Source organism: Carassius auratus, chromosome 38 (assembly GCF_003368295.1).
Source record: "Carassius auratus strain Wakin chromosome 38, ASM336829v1, whole genome shotgun sequence".
Lineage (NCBI taxonomy): Eukaryota > Metazoa > Chordata > Actinopteri > Cypriniformes > Cyprinidae > Carassius > Carassius auratus.
Genome location: NC_039280.1, coordinates 23,784,364 through 23,798,366, shown reverse-complemented (window position 1 = coordinate 23,798,366; position 14,003 = coordinate 23,784,364). Strand labels below are relative to the sequence as shown.

The following is a 14,003-nucleotide window of genomic DNA, read 5'->3' as shown; positions in this document are numbered from 1 at the left end:
CCAAAATATTAATCTATTATTAATCTATTATAATCTATAAAGACCTGTGATTTATTAATCTAAGTCACAGGTCTTTAGACTTGTCAGTCTTCACAGACATCAAATAATCACACATTCTAAGAGACTAAAGTGAAACCAGCTGTGCCTTATCAGCACAGCCAATAGCCTATAGCAAGGTAATTGCTCACATGTGTGGGAAAAGAGCAATGCAAATAACACAGGCTCCTTTAGCTGACGGCAATTATTATAATTACCAGTAAGTGCAATCAAAAATACTAATTACAATGAAAATACAAAGTAGAAATAGATAGAAAATGAAATATTCCTTCCTAGCAGTAAGTAATAATTTAAACAACAGAAAGTATTAAGCAAAACACTCACGTGCTAACGTCCGTCTCTACTGTTGACTAAAGTAGGCCTCTATACCTCCAGTCTTTGCCTTCCAATCATCCACCTTATTCAACACCTTATTTCTGGGGCGTCCGCTCTAGTTCTCAATTGAATGATTTAAAGATGCATTCCTCAGTTTTAATTATTTTTGTAACCTCTGTGACCCCAGAGTGAACCTCATTAATCTTAACACTAGTTCGCTTTTACAGTGGTTTAAATGCATTCGCGATTACTAGAATTTTTATCAGCAGCCTCTCTTAGCTCCATCTGCTGTCCATGTCTTGTGGTGCTCTGTGGGTTTGGGGGCACATTTTGCATTTAATTATCCACTTCCCCATGACTTTTAATTATAGACTGCAGAATCGCATTGTCTATTATACTGATCTGTTAAAGTTTAAATTATACTTATGAGTGGACCTTGTTAAAAATTAATTCACACTCAATGCAGGGTGAAAATCTTTAAGGCAATGCCATAATCAGAGAAGTAGCACTCACTTAATTTCATTTCTTTAATGAATCTAATCTCAATTTGATTACTTTTGCAGCCTCAAACTATTTTTAATTTTACATGTGATTTCATTTCTACTATTATGTAACATTCATTTGGGAAACCCTGATACAAAGTATAAGCAAGGACCAAATGACATCTCACTTCTGCCAAAGAACAGCTGGTGGTCAAACAATCTCTTCTGCAATGAAATGCATTTTGTATTATTGAAAACATTTATACTTGGTTTAATTATTGTAATAATTATTTCATTTTTATGTGTGCGTGTGTGTGTGTGTGTATATATATATATATATATATATATATATATATATATATATATATAAATATGACATCACAAATTATTTTCATTCAAATAATATATGACATAACTGTTACTGTCAGAAACTCAAGCAAAGATCAGTAGACTCTGTGTATCAGGCTTTCTTTATTAAGTAGCAGAATGCTTTATTAAGAAAGTGCTGTTGTTTGCTGCAGTCATCAAGTCTAACCAGGGATCTGGACATTGTAGTTTTATATACATTTAATGGACAGTGCTTAGAGATAGAGACATGGAAACTGGCATATGATGTTAAAGTGTGAAAATGAACTTTGCAGGTATAAGAATTTGACCTGTCCAAATCTAATCAGCATAATTATTCAAAGAATGGGACACGGGCACCAAGAGTCATTAGAGACTAAAGGTAAGAGTCAGTAATATAAGTTCATTTGACTTACAATAAAGAAAACAGGAACTTTCAGAAACGTCTTGCTACAAACTTTAACACAATCATTCATCTGATGTTATTATCTTTACCTTAAAGGCTAAATACAATGTACTCAACCTAAATCTTTCATATGTTATGCCAGGACATAGAATCTGCAGATTCTATACATACATTTCCAATCCTATCATGAAATTAAATTTCAAATATACAAGCGGATCCATTCTTTGAAGAAATGAACTATGCAATTATTTGCAACACTGGAATAGATAGTTCACTTTTCATATGCTGCCTCATGGTATAACGGATGAGACAGTTGAACACTTATAAAATTAAATATCAGAAACTGAGGGAGGAAACCTCGAATCCATATCTTATGAACATCAACTCCCCTGGAAAATCCATTTGACCCACATTCACTTGCGGTGTGAAAGTAGCTTTGATTTCGCATACAGACATGTTTTCTGATGCCATTTTAAACTTCTGAGCCATTTAAAACTCTTTCTACAGAAAGAACAAGAATAGGGTCTCACATCTGATCGACTTTTCAGGTGTATCTGGAAGTGTGATAGCAAAATACATTTTTTATCACAATTAATCCGCCTCACTCCAGAGTGAACACGGAGATGATTTCTGAAATTGCTCCTCTTAGTAACCATGTTGTCACACACTGAATGGTGTAGTTTCTTTTCAGAATGAGTTTCTAAATGACATTTCAGTTCTCTAAGATACATGAAACTCTTCTTACATTTTAGACACTGGTAAGGTTTCTCTCCAGTGTGAAGCCTCATGTGAACCTCACGGTTTCCTTTGAGAGCGAAACGCTTTCCACACTGAGGGCAGGTGAAGGGCTTCTCTCCTGTGTGAACTCTTATGTGAACCTCAAGGTTTGTTTTGTTTTTGCAGGTCTTTCCACAGTGATGGCACATGAAAGGCTTCTCTCCCAAATGAATCTTTACATGATTCATGAGATGCTTCTTGTCTGTGTAATTCCTTCCACACTGATGGCATACAGAACGGTTCTCTCTCGTGTGAATTCTCATGTGGTGACTAAGGGTCACTGTAAATCTGAAACACTTTCCACACTGACCGCACACAAACGGCTTCTCTCCAGTGTGAATTCTAATGTGGGCATTAAGGGTTGCTTTATGTTTAAAACTTGTTCCACAGTGAGAGCATGTGAAAGGCTTCTCTCCGGTGTGAACTCTCATATGGCTTTTAAGACTTGCTTTTCGAATGAAATGTTTTCCACACTCTTGGCAGGTGAAAGGGTTTTCCCCCGTGTGAATTCTCATGTGGACTTTAAGGCTTCCTTTCTGAGTGAAGCTTTTTTCACACTGTTGGCAGGAGAATGGGGTTTCTCTTGTGTGAACTCTCATGTGGACTGACAGATTTCCTTTTCTATTGAAACACTTTCCACACTGTTGGCAGGTATAAGGGTTCTCTCCAGTGTGAACTCTCATATGGACTTTAACACTTGCTTTTTGACTGAAACTCTTTCCACACTGCTGGCATGTATACGGCTTCTCTCCAGTGTGAACTCTCATGTGGACCGTAAGGTTTCTACTTTGATTAAAAATCTTTCCACACTGTTGGCAGGTGTAATTGCCTTTAGTTGCAGTCTTTTTAGCTTTTTTCCTTGACAAAGTATTTTCAGTCTCTGGGCAATTAAAAAAGTTTTCTTCAGTCATAAAATCATTTTTCTCAGCTTTATCTTCTTTTTCTTTCAGCTCTTGATTCTCTTCTTTCAGCGCCATCAGGCCTAAGAGAAAAAAAAAACTTCAATTAACCTGTTTAATGGCACAAACCAACATACAACAAAACTATTTGACATGTAAAGCTTTAAAAGCAACAAAATGTTTGCTAGATCCTATTCACACTAAGACTAGTCAGTGATGTAGTCAAAAACAGAAACGTTTTTCCCTTCCGTTTAGGGCTGCACAATGTGTCGTTTAAGCATCGATATCGCGATGTACGAATCCACCATAGGCACATCGCAGGATGTCCTGTCAGAGAGAGAGTGAGCATGAGAGAAAGAGCGCGCCAGAGAGAGAGAGAGCGCGAGAGAGAGAGAGCACGAGAGAGAGAGAGAGAGAGGGAGAGCACGCGTGAGAGAGCGCGTGAGAGAGAGAGAGAGAGTGTGCGGGCGTGAGAGAGAGAGAGAGCGTGTGCTTGAAAGAGAGTGAAAGAGAGAGCGCGCGAGAGAAAGAGAGCGAAAGAGCGCGCCCGCGAGAAAGAGAGCGAAAGAGCGCGCCAGAGAGAGAGAGAGAGAGAGAGAGAGAGAGCGCGAGCGAGCGAGACAAAGCAAAAGAGCGTGAGAGAGCTTGCTCTCTCTCCCTCGCGCATATTAATCAATTGACACGATGGTGTCGATGTTTAAATCATTTAAAATGATAATGGAAGTGTGCTCACCCCATTTTTGTTTTTAAGAAAAAAAGATTAGATTTCATATCGCAATATATATCACAGAAAAATAAAATATCGCAATGTAATTTTTTTCCCAATATCGTGCAGCCCTACTTCTGTTTTTAAAAAGTTTCACGTTTACACATATCAGTGAAAACATCAAAAAATGCTGTATTACATATGCCAGGCCAGTAGTTGGTGCTGTCACCTTGTTAGCAAACAGTACCTGTAGGGAAGTGACGATTATATGGTGTATATGATTCGCTCCGCTGTAGGTTGTAATGTTGGTGAAGTAAATCCACACTTTGCTGAAGAAGCGCTAGCAAACTCTTGAACAGCAACAACAGTGTACTCCGCCATTGTTGTGTATGTTTGTCCGCACTTTAACACTGCGAATGTCTACATACCGTACACGTCCGGGTTGCCAGTTTTTCGCAACAAAACCCACCCAACTGTTACTAAAAACTAGCCCAATTATATTTCGAGGGGGATCCCCGGTAAAAAAATTGCATTCGGGCTGGGTAAAATATTCATTTTTGGTGGGATTCTCCTGGTAAAATTAGAATTTATGGGCTAAATATCACGTTATCGGGTCCCTTAAACCCATAGGAATGAAAAACAACCTGCGCCGTTTCCCGTTTTTGGGTGAAAACATTGCTGTGTAAACAGCCCCTAAGCCACGCCCAGAAAAATTTCTCCATATTGAGCTAACAATTACCACAGCCATTATAAAAAATAAAGTACAGGCTGTATTCTCCAATTATTGTATTTTATCTTATTATGATAAGTTGCTTTTGAATTTTTGCATTAGGAGCATTTAGCCTTGAGATCTTTTTTGTGAATACTCTATAGACTGATCTCAGAGCTATCATCCAAAACATTAGAAAAATAGTGTTTCCTCAACAAATGTTTACACATAAATTGATAATTTTTAAAAGTGTTATTTATTAAAATGTGTTTATTAAAGCTGCAACAACTTATCGATAAAATCGATTATTATAGATAAGGCCCATCCTGATAGCCTGCGTTAAGTTTAAATCTTTACTGAAAGAGCTTTCATTGCAGCAGACGGAACACAAAAACATTGCAGAGGTGTACATTTTGATTTTCTCAAATACATCAAGGTAAGTGCGCAAAGGTCTCTCTCACACACTCTCTCTCTCTCTCTCTCACACACACACACAATATAATTTGCTGTTATACTCCATATAGCTTCATATACATATGCTTTTTTTGAACAGGCCTATCTAAAGGTTAATGGTCCCACCTATTGATCAACTGTAAAAATAACAAATTTTACCTCTTACCAAAAGGGAAAACCACAAACAATCAAGAATGCATGATGATATTGTGTCATGGCTTTGCAATCAAAAAATGACGTTATAATGGAAGTCAATGGGGCAAAAACAGCCACCAACAACAAATTAGAGAGAAAAAAATTAAATCTAATGCTGCACAAAAACTAAAAATGCATCAAAGCCAATGTTGCTACTAATCTTTGAAATGCCCAAGACCGTTATAAAAAATAAAATACTAAATCCAGCCACAATTCCCCCAAATCAGTGACACAATTTATGAACTTGGCAATTAAAGAGTTACATTTTTGGAATTTTTTTAAACATTTGGTAGTTTTGATCAAGACTGAAGTTGATTAACAGATTTATGTAAAAAAATAAAAATCTGATACATTTTTACTGCAGTTTAATTGAGTGGATGTTTTCATCCACGAACATAATGAAAGGGTAGTGAACAATGCATAAGGGTTAAACTACTTCCGTATTAATGTGTATATAATGTATATATATATATATATATATATATATTAGTGCTGGGCAACGATTAAATATTTTAATCGCGATTAATCACATGATTTTCTGCGATTAATCACGATTAATCGCAGCATGCGCAAAATTCAATAATGAAATCAAAAGTAGTGTATTTTATTGTAAAATTTTAGTGTAATTTTATTCTTTCAAAGTTCTGCTGTATGAACAAAAGTGCAATAAAATTTTGTTTGTCAAAACTTTAAACAAATAAAGTGCTATTTTACAACAGTTAAAAGTTAGTAGCAGTTAACATTTCTTGTAAATCTTTAAACATTAATGTAATCAAATTAAATATAACATTAACGTATAAATAAAACATTAATGTTTTATTAAATAAAACATTAATGTTTTATTAAATAAAACATTAAAGTTTTGTTTAGTTTGTAAAAATATATATATATATATAAATAAATTATGTCCAGAACCTCAATCATAACATTAGAGACTGAGAATCTCCGTCCAAAAAAAAAAAAAAAAAAAAATCTCTCAGTGATGCAGGTTGAGTGGACAAAATTAACTTAATTTATCCATTCTTCCAACTTTACATTTACTTACTCATCTGCACCTAGCCAGTTGCTAAGACACACAAGGTCATTCACATTTTCAGATCAGAATCAGAATGAGCTTTATTGCCAGGTATGTTTAGACATACGAGGAATTTGTTTTCGTGACAGAAGCTCCGCAGTACAACAGAATGACAGCGACAGAACCCAAAACACATAATAAAAGAATAAAAAATACAAAAAATAAAAATAAATAGATTTGTATTGAGATGATAAAAAGAGACATTTTGCTGAAAAGTGCGCTAAACATTTTATTCCTGTTGCACAGCAGTGGGACATTTCAAATAAAGTCAGCACACTTAGCACATATAGCGCAAGAAATTTTTATCGCTACTGCGAGACATCTGCCTTTTGAACACGTCCTCTGCGACGCGCACAGTCTCCAGCGTTCTGTCATAGTATCTCTGCACAACAACGCGTTTGACAACGTCCTGTCCAATTAAAGAAAGGTTGTGGGCCATTTTAAGCACAGTGCAGCGAGTGTTAGAACAAAACAAATTGAACTCAGACAAAAGGAGTCGCTTATACAAGACATTCCAACCAGATGGAATTCGACTCTGGACATGATTTTCTGTTTTGCGCTGTAGCTCATCCCAAGCAGCCAGCCTAGCCTACTGATAAACATCTCGCCCCTCCTGTATACAACTCTGGCAGTCACAACAAACATTTTTACGAGTGCCCTTGACTGCACCGCTAAAGCCAGCGCGCGCACACTACCAGGGACGTGGGAACTATATTGTGGGGGGGGCGTTTCCATGGTGACGCGCCATTGCTTGTCACGTGACACACCGAAGCAGCAACAGCGCTGAATGAATGATGATCTGCTTTTATGTCATTTTTCCTTTTTTATTCAGAATATTCACAAATGTGGTAGCTATGGCATGAAATATCTGATATTCCGATTGTCAAATACATGCAAGTGGAAGGATATTGTTGTTTAAGCAACTTTATAAGATCGCGTTAGTTGATCTGTATTGCGCGATGGGCGCCGCCGTGTTAGTTTGTGCCGCAGACGCAGTTCAGAGAATCGGATCTGTTGGATTTACAACCTCTATGTTTACAACACGTGAATTCATCCACTTCTCCCGAAATACTTAAAATTAAGTGGCTGGTGAACTGGGAATAGAATAGAGTAAACATTGACGTTACTTACACAATGTGTATCTGATATGAAAAAAACATGTCGAATTATAATGGAAAGGATTATTATTACCTCTTCCATAGACATCAGTGTGTGTGTGTATATATATATATATATATATGACCACGGAAAACAAAAACAACGAACAAAACCAATTTTTGCTAAGCACGACCAGCACAACACGTCACTCTGGTTTACATTGCCTTTTCTGAATCCGAAATACTTCCAAATTATGGAAGATGATTTGTGTTTTGGCACCAAGTCAGATTCTGCACTGGCCGCATTATCTCCTGCACTCATTTTCTTTCTTTTCTAAATTATGGAACAGTGCAACGGTACCATTCCCCCCACCCCCCAGCTGCCTGACCCCGAGAGGGGTGGGGAAATGGGGAGGGGGGCGGCCCTGTTCCAACGTCTATGCACACTGTACAGAGACAGCAGATAAATTAGAAAAGAAAGAAAATGAGTGCGGGAGAAAATGTGGCCGGTGGCAGTGCAGAATCTGACTTGGTGCCAAAACACAAATCATCTTCCATAATTTGGAAGTATTTCGGATTCAGAAAAGAGGATGTAAACCAGAGTGACGTGTTGTGCAGGTCGTGCTTAGAAAAAATTGCGACTAAGCAAGGTAGCACAACAAACATGTTTCACCAACAGCATCGCGTGCTGCATGAAGAGTGCATGACAATGAGAGAAACAACGGGGACTTCTCAGTCATCCCAAAATAAACCAAAGCAAAGTTTGATTGCTGATGCATTTAGTAGCGTTTCGCCGTATGAGTTGACGTCCACCAGACATAAAGAAATTACAGACGCTATAACATACCACATTGCAAAAAACATGGTACCTGTGAACACTGTCTCAAAAGAAGGCTTTAAAAAAATGGTTCGGACGCTGGACAAGCGTTATAAAATACCATCCCGAACACATTTTAATCAAGTGGCCATTCCAAAACTTTATAATGAGTGTAAAATGAGTGTTGAATCCGAGCTCCGTGAAATCGATCATTTCGCCACCACCACGGACCTGTGGTCGAGCCGGACAACCGAGCAATACATAAGTTTAACGGTCCATTTTATTACAAGAAATTTCGAACTCAAGACCCGCTGTCTGCAGACATCATTCTTCCCCGGGGAGCATATATAGCGGAGGAGATGAGAGGTGCGTTAGCGTTAGCAGAACTTGAAGGAGGACCAACAAGTTTGCGTGACGACAGATAATGCACCGAACATGATAAAGGCTTTGGAGGTGAATGGCTAGACGCGCCTTCAGTGCTTCGGACACAGGCTACACCTGGAAATAGGTACATTTTGCTATGTTTATCTTTAATAACTTTGAGACAGAGAGAAGTGTGTGTGTGAGTGTGTGTGTAAGTGTGTGTGTGTATGTGTGTGTGTGAGGGAGAGAGAGAACAATCTGCATTATTATGTGGTTATTTAGCTGTTGTAAAATAATCATTAATTATTTTTGTACATCTATTTTTCCAAGAAAACACAGTGAAAGGTGACAGCCGGATCAGCCGTGCAACAGGTGTCTGCAAAAAGTTGGTGTGCCACTTCTCACACAGCTGGAAAAAGCGAGTGGCACTCGAGCAAGCCCAGAAGCGCCTCAACCTTCCAGTCCACGGACTCATCACTGAGTGTCAAACTAGATGGGGGTCTAGGGTGCTCATGATTAACAGGATTCTGGAGCAGCAGAAAGCAGTCCATGAGGTCCTCTCAGAGGACAGAAACACCCGGCACCTAATTTTTGGATATCAAGATCTGGATGTGCTGGAGTCAGTCAGCAAGGCATTGGGACCACTGCTTGAATTCACGGATGCTCTGTCAGGGGAGGATTACGTTAGTGTTTCACACATCAAACCAGTACTCAGCCTGTTTAACACAACCATCTTGGCACCAGAGGAGGGTGATACGGACATGACCAAGTCCTTAAAAAAGAAAATTTTGGAGTACTTGAACAGCAAGTATGAAGAGAGAGTTACACAAGAGCTCCTGGATGTGGCATCCTTCTTAGATCCAAGATACAAGACACAAAACATCAGTGTCAACGACGTCCCCATCATCAAAGCCAGACTGGTGTCAGAGATGAAGATGATGGAACACAAGGTAAAAATAATGGTTAGAATGGAGTAAATGAGAAAAGTTCCTTCCATTTAAATGCATTATCTTACATTTTAGTAAATATTTAAGTTTAAATTTAGCTGAGTTGTGTTGTTCATACAGTAATGATCATTCATATATAAAACTAATTAAATTGTTTTTTTCCTTTTTATTTTATTTTACTATTTTCTAGCATTCTGTTGAGTGCAGAGAGACCAGAGTGGAAGAAGTTTCACCCCCACCCACCAAAAAGGCTAAAAAAATGTTGGGAAGTTTCTTCAAAAGATCCACCGCAAGTGTAACAGTACCAAATCGATCCCACTGCTGCCATAGAAGCTGAGCTGAGCGCCTACATGCAGTCCCCCACAATTGACGACGAGGACCCACTTCTGTGGTGGAGATTAACTCACAAAGTCAACTTTCCCCGGCTCAGCAACATGGCAAGAAAATACTTGTGCATGCAGGCCACCAGCTCTCTTCAGAGAGAATTTTTAGTGCATCAGGCAACATTGTGTTTCTGGCAAAGAATCTGTAAAAGTTGTGCTGCCTGTAACTACCTCTGTTCTGTTAGTAGCAAATGCATTTTCTGCATACAGTTATGTGATATTTTGAAGAATATAAATGTTGTTGCATTTCAATGTTCCACCAGCTGCCGCATTTGTTATTTATTGTTAAAGCAGAGCTGCAGTAAAAGGTTTGATTTGTATTTTATTTTTTGGTAATTTATGTTAATGTTGATGACTTGTTCTTAAAAATAAAATTATACTTTCCACATTTTTTGTATTATGATCACTGTTGGGAACGTTACTTTAAAAAAGTAATCAGTTATAGTTACTCACTACTTGTTCCAAAAAGTAACCGAGTTATTAACTGAATTACTCTATAACAAAAGTAACTCGTTACCAGGGAAAGTAACTATTTGGGTTACTGTAAAAAAAAAAAAAGTTGCTATATGTCAGAGAATTTGTACTTTTTTTTTTCTCAGTTTTCACAAGTCAGTTGAAATGAGTTGAACAGACAGGTGTTCGTACATAACTTTCAATATTTACTGCACTTCAACAGACAGCAAGAGTTTTGTCCTGCACTTCAAGTATTATCTTTGTAAGAAAAGTGTTTTTGGCCACTAGCTTTGTAGATGCGTTTGTCACACATTACATGCACGTTCTTGCCTTTGACCACAGTGAATTTGAAGCAGTGCTTACATCTCCATCTTGAAAATGCCAACTTTTCATCAGATTGCTCCTGACTCGCCATCTCTGCTGCGAATCTCTGTGTAGCAGTTGTGTGTGTGTGTGTGTTTTTGGCGCAGCAGGCGCTGCAGCGTGTGCCGGCATGTGTGTAAAAACACTGGCTCTGATTGGCTACCATGAAACACATGACTCTGCCTTAGCCAATCACAACCGCTTATCTCGTCATTAACCCACGGGAAAAGTAATTAGTTAGATTACCGCATTACTGAAAAAATAACGTCGTTACCTCACGCTGTTCTTTTAAACGCCATTATTCCAAACACTGATTATAATCTTTTTATTTTTCTGAGAAATGCTTGGTTTTCTCCGAACACGTAGTCATATCGTATTGTATGGATATCTGGCATGAAAATCGAGATATGAATTTTTTTCCATATCGTTCAGCCCTAATATATATATATATACTTAGAGGGGTCATATGATCAGGGGTGCACGTAAGTGGTCCGCAGGTCCGCATGCGCGACCAAAATAAAAAATGTGTTCTATATGTTCTGACAGCCCATTTGCGTACCGACATGGTTGACCGCTGTTAATACACAATTACCATTTTAGATCTGTACTATATAAGTTTTATTTTCAACCTGAAAGCATAAATCTAGGCTATGCCTACCGTTTCAAAGCACAATACAAAACTGTGACATTCATCCATTGACGCTCTTTAATCAGCAGCAGCGCTAAATCTTGCTGGCAACCTGCCAAAATAAAAGCCTGCTGATCTTAAGTTTGAATATGTTGAAAACGCTTTTATTTATTTATTTTTAGATGCTTTTATCCAAAGCGATTCTTCTTAAAGAGGCAAACAAAGAAAGTAGTACTAAATATTAGCATTTTATTTTTAAGTTTACTATAAAATAAATGTATTTGTATTTAATACTAGGACTGCCTTTTATTTTTTTTTATAATATTATCACACTGTTATTTAGTTTATTTACTATTATTTTATTTTAAAAAAAACTAAATAAATAAAGTGCAATAATATTATAACTATTATTAATTATTTTTTTATAGTTATATTTAATGGGTCACGCTATATGCAGTGTGAGGACCAAACCAAATCTCCTCTTACGAGAACCAGGCTGAAAACATTATGTGCACCGCTGCATATGATGTTACTAAAAAGAACATCATGTTGTGTACTTGGTGTAATTCAATGTGTTTATGTGGTTTAAGGTTTAGAAAAAAAAAAAAAAAACTTAATTCTTCACATACTGTACATTATTGCTTATGTTCTGAATTTTTTTTTTTTGCCCACTTGTGTGACAATCTTCAAAAATATCATTCATTTCTGTGAATGTCAACATTTGAAAAGGATCAGATGACTGAGTTCAGCTGTGAGAATGAAAACGAACCTGTCTGTTCCTCAGGATCTTCTTGTTTGACTCTGAACGCTTCTTCAATCTCCACGTCTTCACTCTCCTCTTTAATAAACTCCATCTTTATAACATCACCGTGGAGATCTGTTGCTTCGCCTGGCTTTCTTCTGCCTCTTTTGTCATGTTTGGAAAGACAATAAACAACCGAGAGAAAAAACTTTAATGAAAACATTTGCAAATTTGAGAAGTTGTCATAGTATGTTAGTGTTCTCATTGTGTTTACATGGTTTTGAAAAGCTTGCGGTGATACGAGCGCTAAAAATCACTGAATCCGTTTGTAAAGTAACTGGTTCTGAGTTTCTAAAAGCTCAATGTCTCTCATTTCTAATTGTAAGAGAATGAATTCGTGTTTACGGTCAACTGATTTACGATATAAGGATCGAAATAAGACGCTCTTTTTGCTACTCGTACGGGTGCAATTTACATAACGTTCATCGATGTTAGATAAAGCATTTTCAATGTTATATTTAATAATACATAATTCGTTCTACAGTTCTTGTAAAACTATAAAGTCATCTGAAAGAGTAGCACTTATTTAAACACTGTTTAAAGGTTTAAACTCAAACCTTCTTCAGCCGAATCACAACAATGTCAGGTGCGTGTCGAGGTCTTATGACGTCATATCGTCAAGATAAAAGTCCTCCTCTTCTACTTCTGAGTTTGATTCCAAGAGAACACACACAATGGTTTATATATATATATATTATATATATATATATATATATATATATATATATATATATATATATATATATATATATATATATATATATATATTTTATAGCCTGAATGCACTGTAAGTCGCTGCTACATGCATAAATGTAAATTAAGAGATGCTGTTTAAATCATAATAATAACACAGTAATACTGTTTGTATGAAAAAAAGGAATAAAATGATAAGTCATGTGGAAAGTAATACAGCTTCAAATATTGAAAACACTTTTGATGAATACATGTATTTCGCTCTCCTGTAGATTCAAAAGGCAGCTAATCCTTCTTTTTCAGGCAGCCATTCGTTATCACCAACATTAGCACCATCCTCACAGATATTATTTCCTCCACCATCCTGTAGGCCTTTTTGTCATGCTTTGCTTTTGAATTCTACATACATACAAGAAATATAGCTAACAATGCACAGTGTCCAACTTGGTGGACAGATGATTTATCATAATTTCATCCCATTCTGAAATCAGCATTTGAAATTGTATTAATTGTATCACTCCTTTGTTGTTGCAAGCACCAAACCTCTTAAGTCTCCTGCAACACTTGTGCTGCAGGATGGAGGTGACAGCAGAAAAAGCTAATGAAATTGTGCTAGTGGAATGATATTTTATAGTGAGGCTGGGAATGGCAGGGAACTGGTTTTGATTTCAGTACTTATTTGACACAGATAAAACACCAAAACAGATGGATGGTCAAACTAAACTTTAAGAGAAACTCCATTACACCTATCCAGCACAACATCATTATAGCAGCTGTGATGAATCCATGACTCTCAGCAGTGTTTGTGATTACAGCATCTGGAAACATATACTTCTCTGTTCGTTGAAGGAGAAATGTGGATGCTAAGAACATCAGGGATGGTGGAAGTGAGAGTAAGGAAGAGATGGACAGACACACTGACCTGATCCTAAATTAGTTCACAATCAGAAATCAGTCTAATCCAAGCTTGACCCAAGACTTCATTACAGTCGATTCTGTTAACTTATAGCCTCAGTGAGGTGAAGATAGACTACTGAG

The 14,003-nt window shown here is 37.1% G+C and overlaps 2 protein-coding genes across 2 annotated transcripts; one reads left to right on the top strand and one right to left on the bottom strand.

The window, feature by feature from the left end:
- Window positions 1–1,311: 1,311 nt before the first annotated feature.
- On the bottom strand, window positions 1,312–12,865 carry LOC113057433 (gastrula zinc finger protein XlCGF57.1-like). Its single transcript, XM_026224859.1, has 3 exons — window positions 12,830–12,865; window positions 12,240–12,374; window positions 1,312–3,364 (listed from the first exon to the last, which is right to left on the bottom strand). The coding sequence occupies exons 2-3, from the start codon at window positions 12,322–12,324 to the stop codon at window positions 2,019–2,021; spliced, it is 1,431 nt and encodes a 476-aa protein (XP_026080644.1). The 5' UTR covers window positions 12,325–12,374; window positions 12,830–12,865; the 3' UTR covers window positions 1,312–2,018.
- Window positions 7,873–10,274, top strand: LOC113057448 (zinc finger BED domain-containing protein 1-like). Its single transcript, XM_026224878.1, has 2 exons — window positions 7,873–9,646; window positions 9,834–10,274. Exons 1-2 carry the CDS (start codon window positions 9,209–9,211, stop codon window positions 9,978–9,980), a joined length of 585 nt encoding a protein of 194 aa, XP_026080663.1. The 5' UTR covers window positions 7,873–9,208; the 3' UTR covers window positions 9,981–10,274.
- Window positions 12,866–14,003: the final 1,138 nt, after the last annotated feature.

Bases quoted from the DNA above. Each gene is read 5' to 3' on its own strand.
- LOC113057433 (XM_026224859.1), bottom strand. From the start codon at position 12,324: ATGGAGTTTATTAAAGAGGAGAGTGAAGACGTGGAGATTGAAGAAGCG. The intron at 3,365-12,239 runs GTTCGTTTTCAT...TTTTTCTCTTAG, and splicing joins AGATCCTGAGGAACAGACAG to GCCTGATGGCGCTGAAAGAA.
- LOC113057448 (XM_026224878.1), top strand. From the start codon at position 9,209: ATGATTAACAGGATTCTGGAGCAGCAGAAAGCAGTCCATGAGGTCCTC. The intron at 9,647-9,833 runs GTAAAAATAATG...ACTATTTTCTAG, and splicing joins TGAAGATGATGGAACACAAG to CATTCTGTTGAGTGCAGAGA.